This window comes from Panthera onca, chromosome D3 (assembly GCF_046562875.1).
Source record: "Panthera onca isolate mPanOnc1 chromosome D3, mPanOnc1 haplotype 2, whole genome shotgun sequence".
NCBI lineage: Eukaryota > Metazoa > Chordata > Mammalia > Carnivora > Felidae > Panthera > Panthera onca.
The window spans coordinates 15,369,794-15,394,907 of record NC_138350.1 but is presented as its reverse complement, the minus strand read 5'-3'; the positions used below and the strand labels follow the sequence as shown (position 1 = coordinate 15,394,907).

General features: G+C 43.9%; 4 protein-coding genes across 4 annotated transcripts; 2 read left to right on the top strand and 2 right to left on the bottom strand.

Annotated features, from left to right (window-relative positions):
• Nucleotides 1–114: 114 nt before the first annotated feature.
• Nucleotides 115–7,468, top strand: SRSF9 (serine and arginine rich splicing factor 9). Its single transcript, XM_060612450.3, has 4 exons — nt 115–429; nt 3,135–3,295; nt 5,043–5,215; nt 6,979–7,468. Exons 1-4 carry the CDS (start codon nt 242–244, stop codon nt 7,120–7,122), a joined length of 666 nt encoding a protein of 221 aa, XP_060468433.1. The 5' UTR covers nt 115–241; the 3' UTR covers nt 7,123–7,468.
• GATC (glutamyl-tRNA amidotransferase subunit C) lies at nt 3,515–17,961 on the bottom strand. The gene is made up of 4 exons (XM_060612451.3): nt 17,827–17,961; nt 17,560–17,732; nt 11,118–11,221; nt 3,515–9,148 (listed from the first exon to the last, which is right to left on the bottom strand). Exons 1-4 carry the CDS (start codon nt 17,905–17,907, stop codon nt 9,096–9,098), a joined length of 411 nt encoding a protein of 136 aa, XP_060468434.1. The 5' UTR covers nt 17,908–17,961; the 3' UTR covers nt 3,515–9,095.
• On the top strand, nt 17,959–20,042 carry TRIAP1 (TP53 regulated inhibitor of apoptosis 1). The gene is made up of 2 exons (XM_060612453.3): nt 17,959–18,150; nt 19,100–20,042. The coding sequence occupies exons 1-2, from the start codon at nt 18,004–18,006 to the stop codon at nt 19,181–19,183; spliced, it is 231 nt and encodes a 76-aa protein (XP_060468436.1). The 5' UTR covers nt 17,959–18,003; the 3' UTR covers nt 19,184–20,042.
• Nucleotides 20,043–21,567: 1,525 nt separating this feature from the next.
• On the bottom strand, nt 21,568–23,427 carry COX6A1 (cytochrome c oxidase subunit 6A1). The gene is made up of 3 exons (XM_060612452.3): nt 23,282–23,427; nt 22,989–23,131; nt 21,568–21,845 (listed from the first exon to the last, which is right to left on the bottom strand). Exons 1-3 carry the CDS (start codon nt 23,382–23,384, stop codon nt 21,762–21,764), a joined length of 330 nt encoding a protein of 109 aa, XP_060468435.1. The 5' UTR covers nt 23,385–23,427; the 3' UTR covers nt 21,568–21,761.
• Between the last annotated feature and the right edge of the window lie 1,687 nt (nt 23,428–25,114).

Here is a 25,114-nt window from a genome sequence, read left to right as displayed (position 1 = left end):
GCCCTCGAGCCCACACGCGCCTACAGGGGGCGCCGGCCTGCGCGCACGCGCGGTCATCGCAGCGCGTCCCCTTTAAGACGATTCTTTTTGCCTCCGTCGACCCCTTCGCTTCCGCTCCGCCGTTCCCACAATGCAGTGCGGCTGAGCGCCTCCGAGCCCGCGGGGACGCTGCGGGGGGACCCCGGCTGAGGCGGCGGCGGCGACGTGGGCTGCGGCGGGCCCGCGGCGTCGGGCGGTGCGGATGTCGGGCTGGGCGGACGAGCGCGGCGGCGAGGGAGACGGGCGCATCTACGTGGGGAACCTTCCGACCGACGTGCGCGAGAAGGACCTGGAGGACCTGTTCTACAAGTACGGCCGCATCCGCGAGATCGAGCTCAAGAACCGGCACGGCCTCGTGCCCTTCGCCTTCGTGCGCTTCGAGGACCCCCGGTGAGGCCCCGCTCCGCCCGCCCGAGACCCCGGGCCCCCGGGCCCCCGCCTTCCCTCCTCCCCTGTGGGGCCTCCCCTCCCCCCTCAGCGCAGACCCCTCACGGCGCCCCCGGGTGGAGGATGAGGCCTCTCACCGCCCGCTCTGGCCGTCCTTTGCTCCGTCGTCACTTCCTCTAGGACTATTTTTTTACTTTATTTAAAAAACAAAAGCTGGGCCTGTGGAGGGCCCCGGCCCGCCCAGACTGGCCTCGGGGATGGTACACGCGACCGTTCTCTCCCTCATGGCTGGAGGGGCAGCCTTCAGGGGAAGCGGCCCAGGGCACCTTGGGCCCGGAACCAGCCGGGAGAGGACTCGGACTCGGTGAAGAGCAGAAGTGGCCAGGCGCCCTCCCTGCCCACCCCTCCCCCCAGCCAGAACTCGCCGTTAGCGGGGAACAGACTGCGGGGATGTGGTTGCCTTTGGAGGGTGAAAGGGGGTCTCTGTGATGGCCCAGATCTCCATCTGCGCGCGCCCCTCCTCACAAGGTCCCGGCCTTGTTCTTCTAAAAGCACCAGGGCTTTGGAAGAACTTCCAAAATGGTCGGGGGTGGGGGGTGTCTGATTTCACTCCACTCCTCTGAGGGAGACACCGCTAGACGCTTAGGGCCCCAAGCATTTGATCCCTAAACTGGCTCGAAGGGGTCTTTTTGATTTTTGCAAACTTTGTAGGCCTGATGGCCAGAAAAGGTCTGGGAACTTTCAAAACTGCGGTTGGTGGTTCCCAGAAGCCGCCGCATTGGACTGGTCACTCCACCCGGGGTCCATGAGAGCCCAGTGTTTCCCAGCATTGACCCAGGGAATGCTTCACCTAGTGTGCGCCGGGCGGGCTCTGCTGCAAGGACTGTCTTTCGGGTGTCTTGCCTACCTGGTGTAGTGGCATAGGGCCAGGAGGGCCTCTGTGGAGGAGGTAGGAAGCACTCTGAGGCTTTGATGATCCCCACAGAGCTGCCATTTGCCTCAAAAACGGAACTGGGCATTTTCACACTGAAACTGGAGGTTGCACCTCTGTGACTGTTCCGGTGTGTTTTTTGAAGTCACTGTGTGTCAAGTACCACTTTAGCGTTTTCAACAACCTATAAAAGAGGTAGTGTTAGCCACATCTTACAAATGAAGAAACTGGGGATTTAGAGTTGCTGATAAAAGAGAATGCTAGTAAGGGATAAGGTAGGATTTGAACCCCCCCTGTGCTGCCCTTTAGAACACAAACTTCCTGTGTGATGTGCTGCATTGTCATCTCTAACCTCCTTTCATAATAGAAAAGCTATCTTTTGATATCATTAGAGCACTGCACACGTAGTACCTTCTTTAATCCTTATGACAACTCTGTGAGGGAGGCATGTTGTTCACATTTAAGAGACGTAAAAACTTGATAAAAGCACTTACCCAAAGACGGCTACTAGTAAGTAGGGTAATGATTGGAACTGGTCAGTCTGCTTTGAAATCCGCTCTTCAACCCTAGCAGTTCTGCCTCTCTTTCACTTCATTATAAATATAGCCAGGTTTGCACTGGTTGTGGTCCTTGATTTTAACCCGGGGACTAGAATTGTGGTAAGCAATTATGTGCTGTGACAACTGAATGATGCCTTCATTAGTACATCTTCGGCTCTGCTTGTCCATCCAAGCACGGAGGCCATTCTTTCTCCAATCCAGTGCTGGAGAACCAGCTTGGTTCTACTAGAGCCCTAGGGAAGACTGGAAGTGACTTCATTGAATATTTACCTCTCTGGCAGAACTGTACCCAGAGAGCGGTCTCCACAACTTAGTTTTCCAAACCATGCTGAAAAAGTACACATGAGAGAGTTCCATATTCCTCACAAAATACTACTTTCAGTCTGATTTTTTAAGTTTATGAATTTATTTTTGAGAGAGGGAGAGAGTCCGAGTGGGATAGAGGGGCAGAGAGAGAATCTCAAGCAGGCTCCACGCTCATGACAGAGCTGGATATAGGGCTCAATCCCACAACTGTGAGATCATGACCTGAGCCGAAATCAAGAATCAGACACTTAACTGAGCCACCCAGGCTCCTCCCCAGAGCCTGATTTCTTTTTAAATGATTTTTCTTTCTTTTTTTTTTTTACATTTATTTATTTTTGAGAGACAGAGTAAGACAAAGTGAGAGCGGGGGAGGGGCAGAGAGAGGGGGAGACACAGGATCTGAAGCAGGCTCCAAGGCTCTGAGCTGTCAGCACAGAGCCCGACGCGGGGCTCGAACCCACAGACCTTGAGATCATGACCTGAGCCGAAGTCGGATGCTCAACCGACTGAGCCACCCAGGCGCCCCTAAATGATTTTTCTTTCTATAGATTTGATGGTACCAATCCTTGTTAATTATTAAAGGACTAGTGTGTGGAGGGCATTTTAAGAAACTGCTAACAGGGTTAGAGAAATATACTGATGAAATCACTTATCTGCCAATTCTTTTTTCTGAATGAATCCTCTTATAAGTAATCTCTTTACTGTTTCATTATCATTTCATATCTAGAAAACCCTGTGTGGGACAGCTGTAAAGTTTAAATCTAATACCATGAAGTATCTTCAAAGCAGTAGTGCATCAAGATTGTTTTTCTCAATTCTAGGTTTCCCTTTTATACTTGTTACTCATGCCCCTCACTGGGAAGTCACTCAGCCTCCTGAGCAGCACTAACTCCACAAACTTTTCTTTGCAGAGATGCTGAGGATGCAATTTATGGAAGGAATGGTTATGATTATGGCCAGTGTCGGCTTCGTGTGGAGTTCCCCAGGACTTATGGCAGTCGGGGTGGGTGGCCCCGCGGTGGGAGGAATGGGCCTCCTACAAGAAGATCTGATTTCCGAGTTCTTGTTTCAGGTATGTTCTTTTCAAACCGAATAAGGTGATGCATGTAAAATACTTAGCACACAGTCTGGCCTCCAAGAAATGTTAGCTGTTACTTTGCATGGAACACAGGCTTTCTTTTCAGTAGACTGTGCACAGTCTGAAGCCCCGCAGTCTTGCCAGTGAGGCAGGCAGGTATCTTGCAAATGAAACTGCATTGGTAGTACAGCCTTGGTAGAACATAAATTTGCCTTTTTTTTTTTTAATGTTCATTTTTATTTTTAAGAGAGAGACAGAGCATGAAGGGGAGGGGCAGAGAGAGAGGGAGACACAGAACTCAAAGCAAGCTCCAGGCTCTGTGCTCTCAGTACAAAGCCTGATGCGGGGCTTGAAGTCATGAACTGTGAGATCGTGGCCTGAGCTGAAGTCAGACACTCAACTGACTGAAGCACCCAGGCGTCCCCATAAATTTGCTTTTTATAAAGGAGTTTCCTACTGTTGAGAGGGAAGATGATGGCAAAACCCCGGAGCTAGAATTCTATAGATGTTTTCTTTTGGAATGTACTAGGTTTCAGATTTGCTAGACATTCCAGGAGCCAGAATTGAATAACTATTCGGCCTTGGATCGTGAAAAACACCAGATTTTGGTGGTGGCTTTGGAATTATACAAAAGAGAAAACAAAACAACTTTAAGTTTTAGGGATTGTTTTGCAGAATATAGAATGATATAGAATGAAATGTCTAAATGAAATGTTCACAAGTGATGAAACGGCAAGCTCAGAGGTGTACGCATCTTTTCAAAATATTAATACAGTGGTGAAGACCTGGGGCCCTCTGCACATTACAGGGGCATTTTAAGACCATGGTGGAGTGAAATGTATTGAAGAACTTGGCACTTTCTTAGATAGGAATTTCACACTGTCACAACAGACTCCTGTGGTGCTTAACAGTGATCCTCTCAGTATCTGCCTATCTTGTGTCCCTTTGTAATTTTTTTAACCCCAGAACTCTATTCCCTCCTTCAGGATGTCATACATATCTTTTTTTCTCTCCATGCTGCTCTGAAATCCTGCTTAGAAAACTATTAGGAAATGGCTGCAGTCCTGAGCTGTGAGCGGTAAACACAGCCTTTGAGAGCAGGAGCACATTTCCCTTTCATGACATCAGGTAGGGTTGTATAATTCCCGACTAGTTTTAGCGTCTGAGTCTTACCTTTTCCCCCACTGTATTGAAGAATGTTGGTGATCTTTTAAAAGGTACTTTGTTTAATTTGTCAGTCATTCACTACTACAAGAAAAACTTTAGATTTTTTGGTGTGTTGTTACCTTCGGCTACACCTTGGTTATTACTTCATTGGATACTTTCAAAATTCCTATGTTCTGAGAACCCAGTAAGCAAGAAACAGTTGGTACTGATAAATTTCATAATGGAAAAAAATTAGAACTCAAAAGTCTTGGGAGTTTGATATTAAATATGAAGGATAAAGAAAGGCAGGCTGTGAATCTCAGAGATATCAAACCTATAATAGGGTAGACTTATTGCTCCATTGGAAAGGCTTGGTCTCTGGAAAATTAGCCTAGGACCAGCTTCTTACAGTGGTTTACTACACATACTTTAGTGCTCTTTTCTGGATTTATGTCCCTACGGTTTATGATTTGGGGATCCTCAGGATTTAAAAGTAGTGAGTGATTGATGGAAAAGGGACCCTAGGTATTGCTGGCTCTTAACAGGTCAGTTAACATGGCTGAAGGATATGGCCTCTTATGTTGTCCATGCCTAGGACTTCCTCCATCAGGCAGCTGGCAGGATCTGAAGGATCACATGAGAGAAGCTGGGGACGTCTGTTATGCAGATGTGCAGAAGGATGGAATGGGGATGGTGGAATATCTCCGAAAAGAAGACATGGAATATGCCCTCCGTAAACTGGATGACACCAAATTCCGCTCTCATGAGGTGGGTTCCCACCTTCTGTTGAGCTTGCACCCAGGCCACTCCACCTGAAGCTGATCTAGAGAAGTAGCAACAGGCCATGCATTTGCCATTTGAGGACCTCACAGTACCATTAAAGATCTGTCTTAAGTGGAAAAGCCAAGGAATTCATCATGCCTGAGTCCTGCAGGGTCATAACAGAGAAATCTGCAGTCATAGTATTTTTAACCCGGAGAGAGAATACTGGTGCAGTCTGTCATAATGTGGTGAGCTATTCTGTGATACCATTCCCTTCACAGCTGGTTTAATCTGCAGTGTACCTCTGTGAACCTGATCATTATGGTTGTCCCTCCTCTGGGTCTAGTCTGGGTTCTGCAAGCCAGCCTCAGCATCTCAGCTTTTCTAGGTACTGCTGTTGGGCCAAGTTGTACACTTAATTTTTCCTTTCCCAAAGTAGTGCAGGATCCTCTTTGAAACCTTAGCCATCTTGGCATTTTCTTATAATGACCTTACCCTCAAGACTTAGTTCTTTATGTCTTTCAAGAAGGCAGCTGCTACTTTGGATCTTTCTATCTGATTCACATGTTGACTGTCCTTTTGATACCATTGAGACCAGAGAGCAGAACAACTGGACATTCTTTTTTTACTGTTTATATTGTCCTGACTTATGGGATTTAGATGTCTGGAGATAGGAATTTCTGGGTCCATTTCCTTTTCCTTCCTTCTTTCTTTCCTTTCTTCCTTCCTTCCTTTTTTTAGAGAGAGCGAGTGAGTACGAGTGAGGGAGAGGGGCAGAGGGAGAGAATCTTAAGCAGGCTCCAAACTGAGCATGGACTTGGGGCTTGAGCCCACAACCCTGGCATCATGACCTAAGCTGAAATCAAGAGTTGGCCGCTCAACTGACTGAGTCACCCAGGAGCCCCAAGGATCTATTTCTTTTTCTAAGGATTCATATAATTCCCTAATTTTATGGCTTGGAAAGTACACAGCTTAACATTGCTTTTACTCAGACTGAATTTGGAGCAGAAACAAAACATCTGGTCCTTAGTTACACTGCAAAGCAGGGTCTCAGTAAGGATAAATCCAATTACTGACTTTACCTAGGGAATTCCACATCTGACTTCTTTCATCTTAGCATCTTTAGATCCTTTGAGAGTGTTGGCTGAGGGCAAAGGGCCTGAACACAGGCCAGCCTAGACATGACTCCTCTGCCACTCACTCATTTATTTCTTAGCAGAGTTATTCTCTGAACTTTGGTCCCTCGATATGCAAAACAGGAACAATAATAGCACTGTCTCATAAGACTTGCCAGGAAGCTAACTTATGAGTATCTAACCCAGGTCCTGACACCTGAGAGGTGTTGAATACTGGTTAGCTTCTTCCATAGGAACCCATCCTCAAACGCATATATGAGGTGGCAGGGGATTGAACTGAATGACCTCTGAGATCCTTTCCAGTTCTTAAGATTCAGGAGTCAGTGGTAGTAATTCAGATATGTTAATCGTAGTAGCTAGTATTTCAGCTCATTTACAACATGTGAAGTTGTCATTTATTGTATGTGTCACCCTGGAATAGATTATAACGTTGTTTTCCTCATTGTTGAAATGTGCTGGTAAACCTACCTAGGGCATAGCATTGTTGTGAGGGTTTAATGAGATGACATCATGCCAGACAAACAGTAAGTGCTCGGTACTTAACTATTATTGTTAGGCAGCCATGTTAAGTTTTAGTGTGCTGTATTTCTCTGAGTCTTATTTTTTCCTTCACTCTTTTTGTTTGAATTTCAGGGTGAAACTTCCTACATCCGAGTTTATCCAGAGAGAAGCACCAGCTATGGCTACTCACGGTCTCGTTCTGGGTCAAGGGGCCGTGACTCTCCATACCAAAGCAGGGGTTCCCCACACTACTTCTCTCCTTTCAGGCCCTACTGAGACAGGTGATGGGAAATTTTTCTTTATTTTTTAGGTGAACTGAGCTCTTTGTGCTCAGAATCTACATTCCAGATTGATGATTTAGTGTCTTAGGAAATTTTTTTAATTTTTTTTTTAAGGAAATAAAATACATAATTTCTACCAGGGCCATATTGGCAGTGAAACATTATAAACTGCAGAAATTGTGGTTTTGGTTCAGAAATAAGTTGTATATTTTTCACCCCTGATTATGGGAAAAAAATCAGTGCTGTGTCTTTGTGGGTTGCTCTACTATGGAGATCAGCAGTTACTGTGACTGAGTCGGCCCATTCTGTTTAGAAATATATTTTAAACGTTTAGTAATTGACATGTGTGGTTGTCCTTGATTAAGTTAATAGATTTCACCAAATAGGCACACTGATTAAAAAAAAAAAAAGTCATTGAGTTGTAGTGGCAGCTGCACCCAGTTGGTAAGGAGCAGGAGTGGATAACTTTATTTGGGGACAAAGATAGTTGCTATGATGGTGGTTTTGAAAATTTCAATCCCAAGAGTTGGTTCAGGCTTATAATTGAAGGCCAAGTTTATAAATGAAGGTGCTTTATTATTTAAAAAAATTTTTTTTTAAGTTTATTTATTTTGAGAGAGAGGCACACAGCGTGAGTGGAAGAGGGAGAGAGAATCCCAAGCAGGCTCTGTGCTGCCAGTGCAGAGCCCGATGCGGGGCTTGAACCACAAAGCTGTGAGATCACGACCTGAGCCGAAACCAAGAATCGGATGCTTAGCCAACTGAGCCACTTAGGTGCCCCTAAATGAAGCCACTTTAAAGAAAAAAGGAGCATTTAAGATAGGGCAAAGGAATGAGAAGACTAAAACAGACCTTTTAAAGTTGGAAGCAGCATAAAGATCACTGGAAAATTCTTAAAACCAACTCTGGCGGTTTGGAGGGGGGAAAAAATCTCTTTAATTTTTGCTTCTATCACTTTTACCCCTCAATCTGTTTTACTTAACTTTGGTATCTGAGCCTTCTTAAAACACAAAATCAAAAAACTCCAGTATCTTGGATTCTACTCGATTCAGTAATCGTGGTGGGGACAGGGAGGCTACTTTGTTCCAGACCTGGGTCTTTTTGTTAAAAAGCCACTTTATTGAAGTATGATTGATATGTAAAAGGCTGTACTTATTTAATGTATACAAATCAATGAGTTTGGGGTTAAGTGTATACCGATCACCCTGTCAAAGCTATAACCATATCCATCACCTCCCCAAGTCTCCTCCCTACTTCTTTAAGATTTATTTGTGGTAAGAACATTTAATATAGTATCTACCCTCTTAGCAAATTTTTAGTGTTCGATATAGTACTGTTAGCTATTCCAGGGCTATTTTTATTGTAAGTTCTTTTCAGAAAAACTATAGCTATGGCTAGTATCCATTTTGAGTGTAATGACTTTGTGGGATGGTGGATGATTGTAGGTTAGGAGCTCCCAAGCTGTAGAGTCTACTTTGAACACTCTTCAGACATTAGGAGAAAGTTAGCCTTCTGCTCTGAATAAAGGGGGTACCCAGGAACAAATCTGAGTTTGTTTGGTAAAGATACAAAGTTTCTTAGATGACAGAAACAGCAACTGAAAAGTACAACACAGGTTGTCATATAGCGATCAGATACACTGTCTAATAGTTACGTAAATAGAAAAACCGATTTACGTACAGCTTGGTAGACCACCGTTTTGGGAGGAGATAAAGGAGAATAACCTATACTGAACACTGTGTGAATAAATATTTGATTCATTTCCTCAGAAAGTGACAGTACCTTTTACTTCCAGTAGAAGCAGGAACTCATTGCCTTGTTTTGGCTAGGTAACTCCCAATGTTGTCTTCAGAGAGTTAGTTACTAAAAATCACTTAAACATCAGTTTTTTTCAGGTAACCGAAGAAAGTGGAAATATTTGTGTTCGTGGTAACAAAATACTATCTTTGGGCCTCCACGAATAGCTAGTCAGTTGTGTGAAAAGGGCTGTTGTTCATCCTGCTTTGGCAAAGAGATATTACCTGTTTGAAAACAATAACAAAAAAGGATGTTATAGCTGAGCCTGTTTCCCAACTGACTCAACTGAGCTAACTTATCACTTGGTTTGTCACGAAAAGTAAGCAATGCAAATAAGTGTAGCTACTACCCTGTTATTTCTGAGTGTCTGAAAGAATAACAGTTACAAGTGAATCCTAATAAATGCACACTTTTCAATAAGGAGCAGAGACAGGTTAGCCAGTTAATATGCACACAGGAGTGGAAGGAAGGACATTAATAATTGTAAATTCACTTTCCCAAAAAGCAAAGTCTGACACAAAGTTCTATTTGAGAAATAACATATGTGATCAATGGCTATGTCTGTTAAAATAGTGACAACTATCAGGCTCTGAGATAAATTATAAAATCTTTTTTCTCTTCACAGTTAATCTGAGGTAGTTTAGTGAACCAGGGGCCTGATTAAGAGTTGAGCCCACACCTTTTTTTTTTTTATTTTTTTTTTATTTTTATTATTTTTAAGTAGGCTCCGCGCTGGATGAGAGGTTTGAACTCAAGACCCTGAGATCAAGAGTCACATGTGCTCAGGGTGCCTGAGTGGCTCAGTCAGTTGAGTGTCCAACTCTTAATTTTGGCTCAGGTCATGATCTCATGGTCATGAGATCAGGCCCTATGTTGGGCTCCACACTGGGCGTGGAGCCTGCTTAAGATACTCTCCCTCTCAAAAAAAAAAAAAAACAAAAAAAAAACAACAAAACCACATGCTGTACTAACTGAGCCAGCCAGGCACTCCAAGCCCAAGCCCACAAGTTTTTAAGCTTTCTTTCCCATACTGGCTTCAAGCAGCGCTTTCCTTTAACTGACTGGTCTCGACTGACTAGTCTTGATCAAAGAGGTAATCCTTGCACTGGGGGACTGATGTTTGTCTCTGAGACTACTTAGAATGGTTCTCCTCTGAGGTGATCTCCTGACTGAAGCTGGCATTTGGAAAACCATCTACCTGAGTGCTCAAGCTCACATTCCCACATGTCCAGATGGGTGCAGCAGTTCTGCATTCTGAAGACCCACCCATCTGTAGAGGAGCTAAAAAGTTCAACCCACCCAGGATTCTGGATTTTATTATTGGCCCAGAGTTATTTTTAAGTTTTCATTTATAATAGTCACAGCAAATTTTAAAGATGCAAATCTCAACACCAGGGTTGCAAACTGATGGCTCCCAGGATGCATCTGGCTTGCAGGTATGTTTTATGTGGTTTTTTTTTTGTTTGTTTGTTTGTTTGTTTTTTAAATCTTTGAATTAGCTCCCGTACTTAAAATTTGGGAAATAACCCCCGGTGCCCCAACGAAAATGCCAGATGTCTGGGTTCTCTGCGAATATGGGCTCACATTACTGCCTGGCACTGAATGAGGAGCAGTGAATGCCCTTTTAGGCAGAGCTTGAGCTCCAGATGTGCCACTGTATACACCTCTCCCCGCCACAGGGCTGTTTTGTTCATTCCTATTACAGACTGGTCCCTAGAAGGAAACATGACCCCTGGACTCTACTGCCACCTTAATGCCACCACCTGTATTTGATTTATGCTTTTTTTTTTTCACTATTAATAAATACGGGTTTTTTTCATTAGTTCCAGTTTTATTGAGAAATAATTGACATAACACTGTGTAAGTTTAAGGTGTACAACACAATGATTTAATATATGTATATACTGCAGAATGATTACCACAAGATTAGTTAATATCTCACATAGTTCTGATTTTTTTCTTGTGGTGAGAACTTTTAAGATCTACTCTCTAGCAACTTTCAAATACAGAGTACAGTACTGTAAACTATAGTCATTCTGTTCTACAGTGAAGTTTGTACCTTTTGACCACCTTCACCTAGTTCCTACTTTATACTTCTCAAAATACTTTCATGTAGCAAAATTTGGGCCTCACAGCTACCACTATGTTCTTAGTTCACTGAGGGACAGTTAAACCACTTGGGGCAAAACGTACCTGGGGGAGCCACAAAATACTCCTCCACAACTCGATGGGCATTTTGTAGTAGTTCTTCAACACAGTTGCCTTCTACCACATTGTCAGATCTCAAGTACAGACATCTACAAAACCAGAAGCTCAAGGTTACCTTCTCAGAGAATAGGCTTCTAGAGCATGGGTGGAGAGGGTCAAGAATGGAAAAAATGGAGCAGCATATTCTTGAGTTGTGGTTACTGTTCAAAGATAGAGGACTTGTCAACAGTAGACCAAATAACAATCTGCAGTTGATAGATTCTCTCAACTACTCAGTGAGGTAAGTGATAATTATTCCTCAGGACTGATATGTTCAACCATGGGTAAGTTGCTTTTGGTGAAGACAGGTAAGGCAATTACAATAAAATGTGTTAAATCTAACAGGTAAGCAAGGCTTGCCAAGGGAATAGAAAGGGGCACCTAATCTAGCCTGGGTGAGGAACAGACATTCAGAATAGGTGATGTCACTGCTAAAGGATGGGCAAGAAACCACTGGATTGTTGGGATGGGAAATGGGCTTCCAGGCAGGTGAAGAAACTTGCTCAAGAGTGGTTATTAGTGGTTTAAGGATATTAGCTCCTAAGTGACAGGATGGAGTCTGAGCACAGTTCTGTACCCCTTGTACCCATAAGATGAGTTGTTTTTTCACTGTAGCCACCTTTATGAATATGAAAGTATCTGCCCTTACATAGCTCAAGAATCTCCCACTGTTCTCTGGGCCTCATGGCTTCATTAAAGTATCCCAAATGGCAAGCTAGTGAAACCAAACTGGGGCTTCACTGCTGTTTGAAGGTTTACAAGTGCATGGCAAAATATAGTCTGAGTCTGCTTCTAGATACTTGAGCTGAAAAATAAGCAGTCTCTCTGCTCAATCACTGATAGGGGAGCAGGCAAACTCGTTCCACTTAGAGCCAGACATAGACTGAGGGCTAAGCCTAACAGGACAAAAGGGCAAGGACATTACATGAACATCCAGGCAAAGGCTGCAGAGGGCCGAGTTGTCATGATAAGGTTCTTCTAGGAAAGGCCTAGTTCTGTTTCTTTTGTGGCACTTACCCTAGGGCTAGACACAATAAACATGGTATGGATGGGACAGAGCTGGAGTCTGTTCCAGGATCTGGCACTATCTTAACTGTGTGGCCTTGAATAAGAATGATCTTTCCAGACCTTCACTCTCTTGCCAGAAAAATGAAGGTTGCACTTGATTTTTTTTTTCAAACCATACAGGGGCTTAAGAAAACTTGGAGAACAAAATAAAAATTATCTGTAAAGGTAACCACTGGACCCTCTGGAGTTTATATTTCTGTTGGGTGGTAGAACAAAATGACTCAGGGCTCCTGAGTCAGCTGAATTCAAATCTTAGTGCCACACATGGCACATGGGCAAGTTACTTAACCCTCTCCATGTACCTGTTTCCTTATTTGTGGAATACTTCATAGAATTGCTGGGAAGATTAAATATTAAAGAAGATCTGATAATGCTGGGCCTGCATTTTCACCACGGTAAGAGGTGGGTGCCGAATAGCACCTGCTCCTTTCAGAAAGAGTTAGTGCACACAGGCACGCCTCAGTCCCCACTACTCAGTACACCTATGCACTTAACCTGCTGTAATCATGCATTGCCTGCCTAGTCCCTACAGACTGAAGACTGAATTGTCCCAGGGCACTTGAAGAGTCTGATGAAGTAAGCCTCTGGTACCACCAACAGGTGGTGAAAAGCTACTGCTTCCCCACAGTAGATGTAATAGCAGTGGATTTATTCACTCATTTGGTAATCCAGTTTCCTATGTAAGTGATGTTTCCAGAAAAAAATCACTCCTTTAAATACACATTTTTACCTAAATACTGATTATGATGGAGTTGTTTCCAGAAGAAATCCACACCTTCCTATTTCCATAATCCTAGACTACTGAAACCAGGGTCTCTGTGAGGGTGGCACCTCAGTAGTTCACTTGGCAAGTCACCTAACTTTTCTTGATCTCAGAATCACACACAAAATCCAAATGGGACCCAATGAAATTTTTAGGTGCCTCTAAATTACTGATTGACTAAATGTCTACCTGACCTCATTTCTCAGGGTTTGACAAGAGGATTAAGCCCAAATGCTATAGGGCACCCAATGTGATAATAAATCAACTATGTCTCTGGGCTAGTATGAATTATGTACTCCTTGGAAGCACTGAAAAAAAGCCACTTGAATATGCGTTCTGGTTCAGATGAAAAATCCTGGTTGAGGGGCGCCTGGGTGGCGCAGTCGGTTAAGCGTCCGACTTCAGCCAGGTCACGATCTCGCGGTCCGTGAGTTCGAGCCCCGCGTCAGGCTCAGGGCTGATGGCTTGGAGCCTGTTTCCGATTCTGTGTCTCCCTCTCTCTCTGCCCCTCCCCCGTTCATGCTCTGTCTCTCTCTGTCCCAAAAATAAAAAAAAAAAAAAAAAAAAAAAGTTAAAAAAAAAAAAAGAAAAATCCTGGTTGAGAAAGGCTTCTGTGAACTAGAAATCCTTGCCCTCTAAAGTTTATAGACATGGCACATTAACCAGTAACGAAGATGCTAATAAAAAGCAGTTTAATGGAAAGCACTATGGCAGCACTAAGGAAGAAGTACCTCTATCGGCCCTTGGACTGACCAGATAAGAGTTCTGCTGCTGGTGTTGGGCTGCCACAAGTCATTTTTCTGGGCATCACTCTATTTCCATCTATAATAAGCCTTTTCCCTCCTGCCTAATCAATTTCTAATTTGATGCAGACTGGAATGAGAGTTAATCAATTTCGCTAAGAATTTTCCGTTCGAATAAGACTCTGAGGGACAGCCTAAGTACTGAAGTATTTGGCTGCAGTCAGAGCTGTCATCATCTGAGTCCCTCTTGAGATAAGAGAGAATTAAGGTTCTAGAGGCTGACTTTAGATGGCATATCTATTTTTTTTTTAATTTTTTTTTAACGTTTATTTATTTTTGAGACAGAGACCGAGCATGAATGGGGGAGGGTCAGAGAGAGGGAGACACAGAATCTGAAACAGGCTCCAGGCTCTGAGCTGTCAGCACCAGAGCCCGACGCGGGGCTCGAACTCACAGACTGAAAGATCATGACCTGAGCTGAAGTCAGCTGCTTAACTGACTGAGCCACCCAGGCGCCCCTAGACGGCATATCTAGAACAGTATTTGAGAGCTGAGGCTCTGAGTTCCAAGTCCTGGATTCTCTTACTAAACCTGTGAAAATCTGGGGCATATTACATAAGCTTTCTGAGCCTTGGTTTTTTCATCTATAAAGCATATACTAGTATTTACCTTCCAGGTTTATATGTGACAACTGAGATAACACATAAAAAATCTTGGCACCTGGCATGTAAGCGTGCTAATGCTTTTTAGCTCAATCCGAATGATCGGGTAAGGTATTAATGTGCCAAGAGATTCCTAATAGCCTCAGTGCTTTTACACCTACTGTGGCCTAACATGGTTTAATACTTGCCTTAACTGGGTTCCATTTCAAACATCAGTGAGGCAGTATGTTCAAAAACATGAAAGTCTTACAAGTGCTACATCTCTAAAATGGAATCACAAACCCAAACTGGTTTCCAAGTTTATGGCAAGACTGCAGACCACTGAATACCAAGTCACTATTCCACCTACCAGATCCAAATCCCCTTTTCACAATTCTTCCCTGAGTAATAGTTGCACTTCTCTATAGTTCCCCTTTAGATGATTGGGGAAATTCTGACTCCTCTTTGTTCTTCTATTTGCTCCTTTCCTAAAGATACTAATAAAGAACATTCAACAAATATTTACTGAGTGCTTGGTGCTAGACACTGAGAATATGATGAGCAATAATAGATAAGCTCCCTGGAACATGGATAAGCAATAGGAGAGGGGCAGAGAATGAAATATTACAAATACGGGTGTCTGACTGGACCAGTTGGTAGAGCACGTGACTCTTGATCTCAGTGTCATGAGTTCAAATCCTATGTTGGGTGTAGAGATTAAAGTAAGTAAATAAATATTACTCAAACGGATGCATAAACACATGTAAAATTATAGCTGTACTGAATACCATGAGAGGTGCTGAAAGGGAACCTGACTTGATAGAGAAAAATGAAAAATCTCCCTGAGGAAGAGGGAGTTGAAATCTGAAGAAGAAAGGAAATGAAGTTAAGCAAAAGAAAGTCATAGGAGGGATGAGGTAAGGATAAAGGCAAGGGCCCAGAATTCCAAGAAGGAAAAAGAATGGAGAGCTCAAGGAACTGAAGGTGACAGCCCTGTCTGGAGGTAGGCAGGGGCTAGGTTAAATGATACATTGTAGGCTCTGGTGAAGCTTTGTCTTTATCCTAAAGAACACTGGAGAGCCTGAAATCTTGGGTAAGAGAATGACATCAGATTTCTATTTTGAAGTGTTATGTAATTTTGGGCAAATTGTTTGACTTCTGTAGACCTGATCATCAGATGACAAAATAAGAGAAAGGATGTGAAAGAAACAAAGGTGGGAGGAGAAAACAGGAGCCTAGCAAGAACTTTACACAGAGGTTATGGTTACAAAAAGGTCTGTCTCTCTCTATTGGCACTAATGGCAGCTAATCATTTTTTGCTCTCACCTATACTAGGAATGTATTTTTTTTTAATCCCATCAAGAAAAGGGTAAGACAGGGACACCTGGGTGGCTCAGTCAGTTAAGGGTCCGACTCGTGGTTTTGGCTCAGGTCATATCTCATGGCTCATGAGTTCAAGCCCTTTGTTGGGCTCTGTGTTGACAGTGCGGAGCCTCCTTGGGATTCTCTCTCCCTTAAATAAACTTAAAAAGGGGGGGTGGGGAGGGCAGAACTGTAGACTTCCCTACTTTTTATGAGCTACATACCCACCCTTCCCAAGAAACTGTAGTCCCAAACAGCAAAACAAGTCTGCTTTTCAAAAAAAAGCAGTTTCTTTTAAACATATTTTTAAATCTTTAAAATATATTGAGATTTGGTAACAACTGGTAGAAGTGGAGAGAGGCTGCACCCTTTTATATAATAAAAACTACTTTGTCAAAGACCTGCCCCTGTATTGCATTACACTATACTACCTCACTATTTGTGTTATTATCCCATCTCTTTATGCATTTGTAAACGTCCTGGCCCTCAGTATAAAATGAAAAGTTAAAACTTCCCTCTGCATTTCCACCTTCTTTAAAACTAATCATTGTTAAGTTTCTTGCATGCTCTTTGAGGGAACAAAACATGACTTAATGCATATACCAGAACATACCAAATAGATTACACATTAAAGTATTGATAATCCCATACACAATGTTCTGAATTTTGCCTTTTTTATTAAATCTATCTTGGGACCTTTCCATGTCAGTATATATAGCTGTTTCACTATTTGTCAAATATTCCATTGTATGATGATGTATTTAGCCATGAAGTACACTTAGAGACTGTCTTTTTGTTTCTTGAACTTAAAAAAAACTTATACTTTTTAAAAAATGTTTATTTTTGAGAGGGGGGGAGGGGCAGAGAGAGAGGGAGACAGAGGATCTGAAGTGGGCTCTGTGCTGACAGCAGAGAACCCAGTGTGGGGCTTGAACTCATGAACTACAAGATCATGACCTGAGATGAAGTCGGATGCCCAAACAACTGAGCTACCCAAGAACTCCTCACATTTTTTAAAAATTCATTTATCTATTTTAAGTAAACTCTACCCCCAGCATAGGGCTGGAACTGACGACCCCAGAGATCAAGAGTCATATACTCTACCGATTGAGCCAGCCAGGGGCCTCTTCTTGGCTTTTGTTGTTGTTGTTGTTTTGTATTATAAACAGATCTGGACACCCTGAACACTGGATGCACTTTTACAGATATGTCCATAGGGATCACTAGGCCAGAAAATATGTACAGGACATATTTTGAGACAGGGATCCAATAAGTAAGCAAGTCAAATATGAGCTCACATTCTATTAACAAGGGACAGATCAACAAAAATAATCAAGAAAGAGAAGAAAATCCAACAAGGAAGTCAGTGATTGGAAAGGGAGAGGACATTTGGAGAAGGAGAGGACTTACAGAGGAGAGATGCCAAGGAGACAGGCTATCCAAGAAAAAGATAACAGCAAACGCAAAGATCCTACACAAGGAACGAATTTGTAATGTTGGAGGAATAGTAAGAAAGGTAATATAGCTGTGGTAGAGCAGTATGTCCAAGTAGGGCCTTGAAGGTGGTTATCAATTCGAACACTGTTCTTGTTACACTGGGAGGCCTGGAGGATTTTAAACGAGAGTGATAGGATCCATAAGGAACAAGGGAAGGAATGAAACCACTTACCCCGCGGGGTGACCGTGGGAAAGTTCTTGCACCTCGCTTAAGGCCTTTTTCCCTTCCGTGAAAGGACACACTAATCGCCACCTCAAATGGCTGCGAAGGCGCAACAGACAAGGCTTCGGGGTACGCGGCCTCGAGTGTTTACCTGTCCTCCAATACTGATTCCATGGGCTCCACCCCGTCCGTGTCCACGGCGCGGAGCCGGTCGGCAAAGGCGATGGCTTTCTCCAGTCGTGCCACGGCCTCTTGGCTGCCGAAGTCCACAAGCGCTAGACGCTCCAGGTGCTCGATCACCTCAGCCGTGACACGGCCACTACCCTGGGCGGATGAGGCGGAGAATGGGGGTCATGGGTGGGACCTGCTCCGTGTCGCGACCTGCTTCACCACCCGCCTAGACACCCCCGGCCTTTACCTGAGGATACGTCTTGGAGGTGAAGCCCCGGTGCCGGCCCATCCAGGACCGATGGCCCAGCAACACCGCCCGCGCCCACATTTCTCTCCTCGGCCGCCGTAATGCGTCCACACGTAAAGTCGAGCGACGCGCTTAAGAGTGACGACATCAGAGCGCGCCGCCACTGCTGCCGCCGCCATGAACAGCGTAGGGGAGGCCTGCACTGACATGAAGCGCGAGTACGACCAGTGCTTTAATCGCTGGTTTGCCGAGAAGTTCCTCAAGGGGGACGGCTCCGGGGACCCGTGCACCGACCTCTTCAAGCGCTACCAGCAGTGTGTTCAGGTGAGCGCTCAGTTGGCCAGGGCCCTCTCGTCCTCTCTGCCGTGTCCCGGGCCACACGCGTAGTATCTTGCGGGAGTTGGAATTGGGAGGGTGAAGAAAAGCCGCAGTGAGGGCAGTGGCAGGAGCTGTCTTCCCATCATCACTACCAGGCTGCCTGGTATCTCTCTGAATGACAAAGTTAAATATTTTTGCAGTGCTTTACATCTTACGGAGCACAGTAGCACCCTTTGGTTCATTTGGTCCTCATCCTAAACTTGCAAAGTGGGCATAGTTCTTATTTTATACATGGAACACTTACGCCGCCAAACAGGAAGCGATCAGTGCAAGTTCACCAGAATCGTTTCCCTGATTTTTGCGGTAGTGCACTATTCCACTATTACTTTGGAGGGGGAAGCGCCGTGTTAAGTATCTCTGGCCTGTTAGACGTCAGTCTCTGGACTGATTTTGTTGTTCTAATTCCTTCATTGGCCTGTTTGATTTCTGAACTGCCAGCCAGCTAGGAAATGTTCATTCCAGTTCAATGAATTAGATTGTAAGCACAGCACTGGGCACAGCACTCCCAGTTAATTTAAAACGTCCACAGGGTAATTCCAAGTTGCTATCTTTGTCCTGTTTACAGATGGGAAAGTGAGGCTTCCTTAAGGTCACATAGCCAATAAGTCCTGGAACGCAGATTTGAGTTTGTGTCCATCACAGTAGAGTGGAGATAACTGTTTAATTCCACGTTTGAATTTTGACGATTCCTCACACCACCTTTCCAATCTGTCTCTGGTCTTACATTTAATTTCTTCGTAATGGTACTCAGGTTTAAAAAGTACAGGTCTTGAATCATGGTTTTTTTTTTTGTTTTTTTGTCCAATCTGATTTATTAGTTTTGTGCCATCGTATTTACAAAGTTTGGTCCTCAAGCTTCATATAGATCTGTTTCATGTGTTTTTCCTTCCATCAGAAAGCAATAAAGGAGAAGGAGATCCCCATTGAAGGACTGGAATTCATGGGCCATGGCAAAGAAAAGCCTGAAAGCTCTTCTTGACCTTGACAGTCTCCTTGAAAATGGACTCCTCGAATCAGGAAATAGAGGACACTGGATTTCGTCAGTTAAGGCTGTTAAAATAGCCATCGATTTGATGAGTTTAGGAGGGAGTTTTCTTTCCTCCTTAATTTCCTCTCAATTGTATAAGAGGATGAACCATCACTCTTTGCTTTGAGAGGATTTCTTACTCTGGCATCTTGCAGGAACTCCATGTGCTAAAACAATGATTTCTGAGGATTATGATCTGGGATAAGCTTTAAGTATCCTTTGTATGTGAACACTGATAGACTTGTCAGGATGATCAGGGTTGCCTAACCTCTTAAGTTTTGCTCTGAAGGACATGAGGTACATTGTACTGGGATTATTCATGGAAGCGATTGGTTAGGATCTCTTCTCTCAGGGAGCTAATGCTCTGGAAAAGGGATCCCAGCACAAGTTTTAATCAATGCTTGGGAGCATGGCTTTATTTCTATAGAACTGTTAAGATTGCTGGTGGACTGGGTTAGCAAACAGGAAAACAGCTTTAACAGAGTTCCCTGCCTTAAGAAGAGGTGTCAGATTTCAGATTAAGATGTGAAAGCTTGAAGAATATTGCAGTAAAAACCATTTCAGAGCTCACAGTGTAGTTTAGGAATTAAGATTCATGGAGTAACTATGGAGGAACAACCTAAATTGCAAAGATCTGCTGTTGCCAGTTTTCAACCCAAGTCAATTAAGCCAACCCGTATTATCTTAAAACTGCCAAAATGCTGCATCTGGTTAAAAGGTTAAAGAGTTTGCTTTCTTTGCCTCATGTATCCACCCTGCCCTGGAATGTCTGTAATCATGAAGATGGAATAAATTGTAACATCTAGTTTCATTATTTGCCCCTGGAGAACTCAGTGCACTTTACGGAACAGCTATTACACTGTAACCCCACATATCCCGTATAGACACTAAGGGAGAGTTTTGTTTTATAACTTAAAGGTGAAAAGTGAAGATTTATGTAAGTGAAATAGTGTGCTATAACAATTAGAAATCTCAGTGATTTCTGAAGTTTATTCCCACAGTAAGCTACACAAATAATATGCTTCTATAACTGCACACAAAAAATGCCAGGATCAGGTGAGCACTTACACACTTTGGAATGTCAGGTAATCACCAAAACTGCATATATTGAGTAATTTGGTTCACACATATATACCCAATATAGTATGAAACAGTTTACAGAAGGCAAAAATTCTGTTATCCTCTCCAATTTACCAATGACTACTTCATATTTAACATGGCCAGTCCTTAATGTCATTTCAAGACATTCTACATTTATATTTTTGACTGGTTACAGTCCATTATACAAGGATTAGAAGAGATCATTGAAACCCAGTTGAGGGATGCCAGGCAGCAAGCCAAAGTTAAGTACATCTGTTCTGACCTCAGACTGGCCACAAGTACAACAGTTCCATAGTGACTTGGAAGCACAAGCACAGGCTGCAGTTAGATCACAAAATGGTAAAGACAGCAGGGATCCTTTTTTTCCTTACTGTAAATGGCTTTCATGCCTTGTGTTTCCATTTGCCTCACCTCTGCAGTACTAGTTTACTATGTGTACTATGCAATACCAAAACCTGGTAGCCTCTTGCTCTTTACTACCTGATTGAGCCTCAAGAATAAAACCAGCTCCAAGCCAACCATGTTCTTCCACTGTAATTGCTACTGAGGGAATATTTTTCTCTGATTGTTCTTCATTCTTTTTTGACTTCCTCCTCCCCATAAAGTGACTCCAACTATCTCAGCTACTTCAAAAATTTTAAATTTTGAGGAAGAATGAATGGCTCTTTAAGGGTGACTTTGTTACTATTACTATTGTTTCTCCTTAATTCTTAGTGCCATAGGAAGGTTTTAATTCCAGAAACAAATAAAGCCAATGGCATATGCAGAAATGTGTCATACTGCCTTCATTTCTCCAAAAGTTTGACCATTTCAGCCTTCAGGGTGCTGAGAGATGACCCCAAGATGAGAACTTGACACCTTTGGAGAAAATTATCTATTGGGAGTATTCTTCAACAAATGCTGGTGGAATGGGACAAGAGAAGGCTAGGACACAGGAAGCACTTTCTCTAGAGAATCAAAGATACTGCTCTCAGATATTAATTGCAGGTATTCTACTGGCCACTCAGTATCTTTGCCACCCAAAATCTGTCAGGACCCAATCTCAATTCTTAAATCAGCTCCATTCATGGTCCCTTTGCTCTACCCACCCCAGGCATAAGAAACCAAGGACACGACTGATGTAAACACTTTCTACAGGCCTATAAATGGTGGCCATAAACCTTCACGGCAGAAACAGAAATAACATTAATGCTGATTTCCGAGGGAAAAACACCACCAAAGAATGCAACTCCAGCTCATGGACCAATCTAAGTTATTTATTTAAGCCATCTCCTGCCATAGCAAAGGGATGGAAGATCAGTATACTGGTCATCATTTGATACAAGTAAGGAAGGTGAGCTTAAGGTCCCATATACTTTTCTGGTCCGTGTGCAGAGTCATGGTCCAAACCAGTGCCGTGGTCCCCAATGGGTTATGGTCCAGGTTCTCTTTATTCATCTTCATAGCCGGTCGGAAGTGGATTCACGTGAGAGTTATGGAATAGAGTATGATTACCATCTCCCCAGGGAAAGGGCTGTGGAGTGAAGATGTCAATTAGGCAATTCCAGAGAAGAGTTGAGACTGCCATGAACTGCTTAAGATACAGGGTATGTGACAGACAATACCTGGCAACTAGTCTATCAGTGCTGTCTTTACGAATCACATCACCTGTATCAGAATGGAAGAGGAGTATGGGGGAGGAGATGCTTATTTAAATGCAGACTTCTGGGCTTCATTCCAGATATAAAACAAATCCCTGGACTGGAAACTGCAACCTACCTTCCTCAATTATTTTGCATGCTCCCTTTGAAAAGCATGGTTTCCAACCCTGGATGATTTTGCCCCTCCAGGGACATTGGGCAATATCTGGAGACATCTGGGGTAGGGCATCTCGTGGGTAGAGGTCAAGGATGCTGTTAAACATCCTAAGTCTCATAGGATAGCCCCTTGCCCCAACAAGAACTAACCAGCCCCAAATGTCAACAGTACTGAGGTTGAGAAATCCTGCTATATGGCTTCTACTGTACACGGGTGGGAGTGGGGCTCAGACTCAAAAATTCTGAATGTAAGACTCTAGCTTAAGTTTCTATAAAGCCAGCCCTACCTGGGCTAAGTGATGTAACAGTTATTAAAGTGCCAGAAGGGTCCTTTGTTAAGAATATTTACAACAAACAATGGAAAACAAATGATGACATCTACATCAATAGCAAAGGACAAAACAGTTGAGAAGATAACTAGCAGAAATAAGAATAAGAGAAGCTGTTAGTCTCTTCATTATGCAACTAGTACCCTGCCAAATGCCCAGGTCCTACAAAGGTGAATCACCTCCTGACTTTGCCTCCGTAAGGGAGATTCCCAAACCTCCAAGTCTTATACAACCCACAGTTTCAGAACAGTATAGAAAACAGAAGTGGGATGAATCAGAAAAAAAAAAAAAAAAAAAAAAAAAAGGAAAACTTAAGGGCACTTTTGTATGACCTTGAAGAAAAACAGATGTGGCCCCCCCGAGTCTCAGTTACCCTTACATAAAACCAGAGAAAATACAAATTTATTTGTGAGCATTAAATGAGAAATTGTTGTACACGCCAGGCACACAGGATTTTAGAGAATGAAGAACCTGCACTAGGCATTTATAATAAAAGGAGAACGGACACTCGAAGAGCCTACAAGAGCGTACCTTGGACCTGATGCGGAGATGGGGGTAGGCGACGAACTCGGGTCTCTCGTGCTCTCCGTGATGCGACTTCAGGAAGACGTTCAGCATGCTCACTCCCACGCCAGGAAGAGCTACGAAGTAGGTGAGGGCCTTCCACATGCGAGCTGCAGAAGGGGGTACGACCGCTCAGGCCTGGTGTGGCGCCCGCCCCCGTTCTCACCCCCCTCCCCCAAGGCCCCAGGCCAAGGTCACAGTCCAGCCCCGCCTCGCTCGAGTGGGGCTGAGGCCCCCCACGCCGACCGCAACTCCAGTACCTGAGCCCTCCTCGCCGTGGGCGCCACTCGACATGGACCGCCCCAGCTGTGCCCCGGACCGACCTAGCAGCCGCGAAAACCGGGACGCAGCCGCCACCGCCATTTTCGACCTGCACAGCCTCAGAGCCGGAAGCGGAAGTAGAAAATGGGCCGGAGGGCGGGACCACAACCTCAAAAGCAAACACCTATTGGGCGGAGCCTTCTCGCCTTAACTGGAGGAGGCTGCGTACTATCAAAATCCTCAGAGCCACCGATCTTGAGAGAGCATGCGCTCTGACCCTTCCGTGTGCACGCCCCTCTCCCGACAGTCCCCACCCTGGTGAGGCTAAGCGAGGCGAAGTGGGAGAGGTTTATGAAGCGCGCTCTGGCATCCGGGAGCGCTGTCTTCGTTGGAGTCCGTAGACAGCAACTGGAAGTTCTGAGCTCAGAACATCCCATCTCAAATGCCGTTCCCATTCCTCCCCGTCCTGTGACGTCATTTTTAATCGCACTTGACATAATAGTCGTCATCATTATTACTTTATCTGTCTTCCCTACTAGAATATGAACTCTGTGATGCCAGAGTTTGCCACAGCAGCATTCCCAGAGCCTGGCATGGTACCTGGAACGTAGCAGGTGCTCAATACAAATTTGTTGAATGAACGAGTGAATGAATGAATGAATGAATGAGTAGTAACGGGAACCAGAAGGAGCCCTGGAATTGGTGCCAGAAGATTGGATTCTGATCCTGCCTCAACATCCTTAATTTTGGCTTCTTTAGTCATGTTAGCCTTCTCTCCCTTGAAACTCTGGAAACAAAAATTGGCATCTGTTTTGTCTCTACAACCCCCTTCCCCCACTTCTTCCTTCCTTTTTCTTCCTTCTCATCTAAAAGCAGTTTTAAAAATAAAAGTTAAAATAACAATAATAGAGGAGAAGGCAGTGTGAAGACTGAGGCAGAGATTGGAGTCATGTGGCCACAAAAAAAGAGAAGCTGGCAACCACCAGAAGCTAGAAGAGACATGGAATGGATTTTTCCCTATAGAGACAGTTCAAAGGGATCATGGCCCTGCTAACACCTTGATTTTGGACTTCTAGCCTCCAGAACTGTGAGAGAATAAATTTGGGGTTTAAAAACAACAACAACAAAACAAAAAACAGAAAAAGATACTAAGACAAAGTGAAAGTAAACCTTTGGATCATAGGCCCCTTGGAGAATGTAAAGAAAGCTATGAACCCTTTCTCCCAAAAAATGCACCTGCTGGTAAGCACACGGTGTTGGGGGAAGAAGGTAGCATAAAGTACATCTGGAGACCCCCCTAACAGAACTTGTGCCCCAGGTTAAAAACCCCTGAAGAGGGGGAACAAACAGGGGCTCTGGTGTGGGAAGACTGAATTCACATTTTGTTTCCATCCCTTACAGCCATGTGACCTTGGGCAAATGAGATAAAATGAGGGGTGCCTGGGTGGCTCAGTTAAGTGTCTGACTTCGGCTCAGGTCATGATCTCATGGTTCATGGGTTCGAGCCCCACATCAGGCTCTGTGCTGACAGCTCAGAGCCTGGAGCCTGCTTCGAATTCTGTGTCTCCTTCTCTCTCTGTTCCTCCCCTGCTCACACATACTCTCTCTCTCTCAAAAATAAAGATTTTTTTAAAAAATGAATGCTGTAAGTCTATGCAGTTTCATGAAGACAAAAATTTAGAATTGTGTTACTACAGCATCACAGTCTGATCTACCATTAGATCTTTGAGCAATCCAGGGTTTTTACAAATTATGGTACACCATATGGTAATGTCAGGATCATCAAATTCCTAGGTATCCTCAAACACAGCCAAAGAGTATATGAGGCCCCA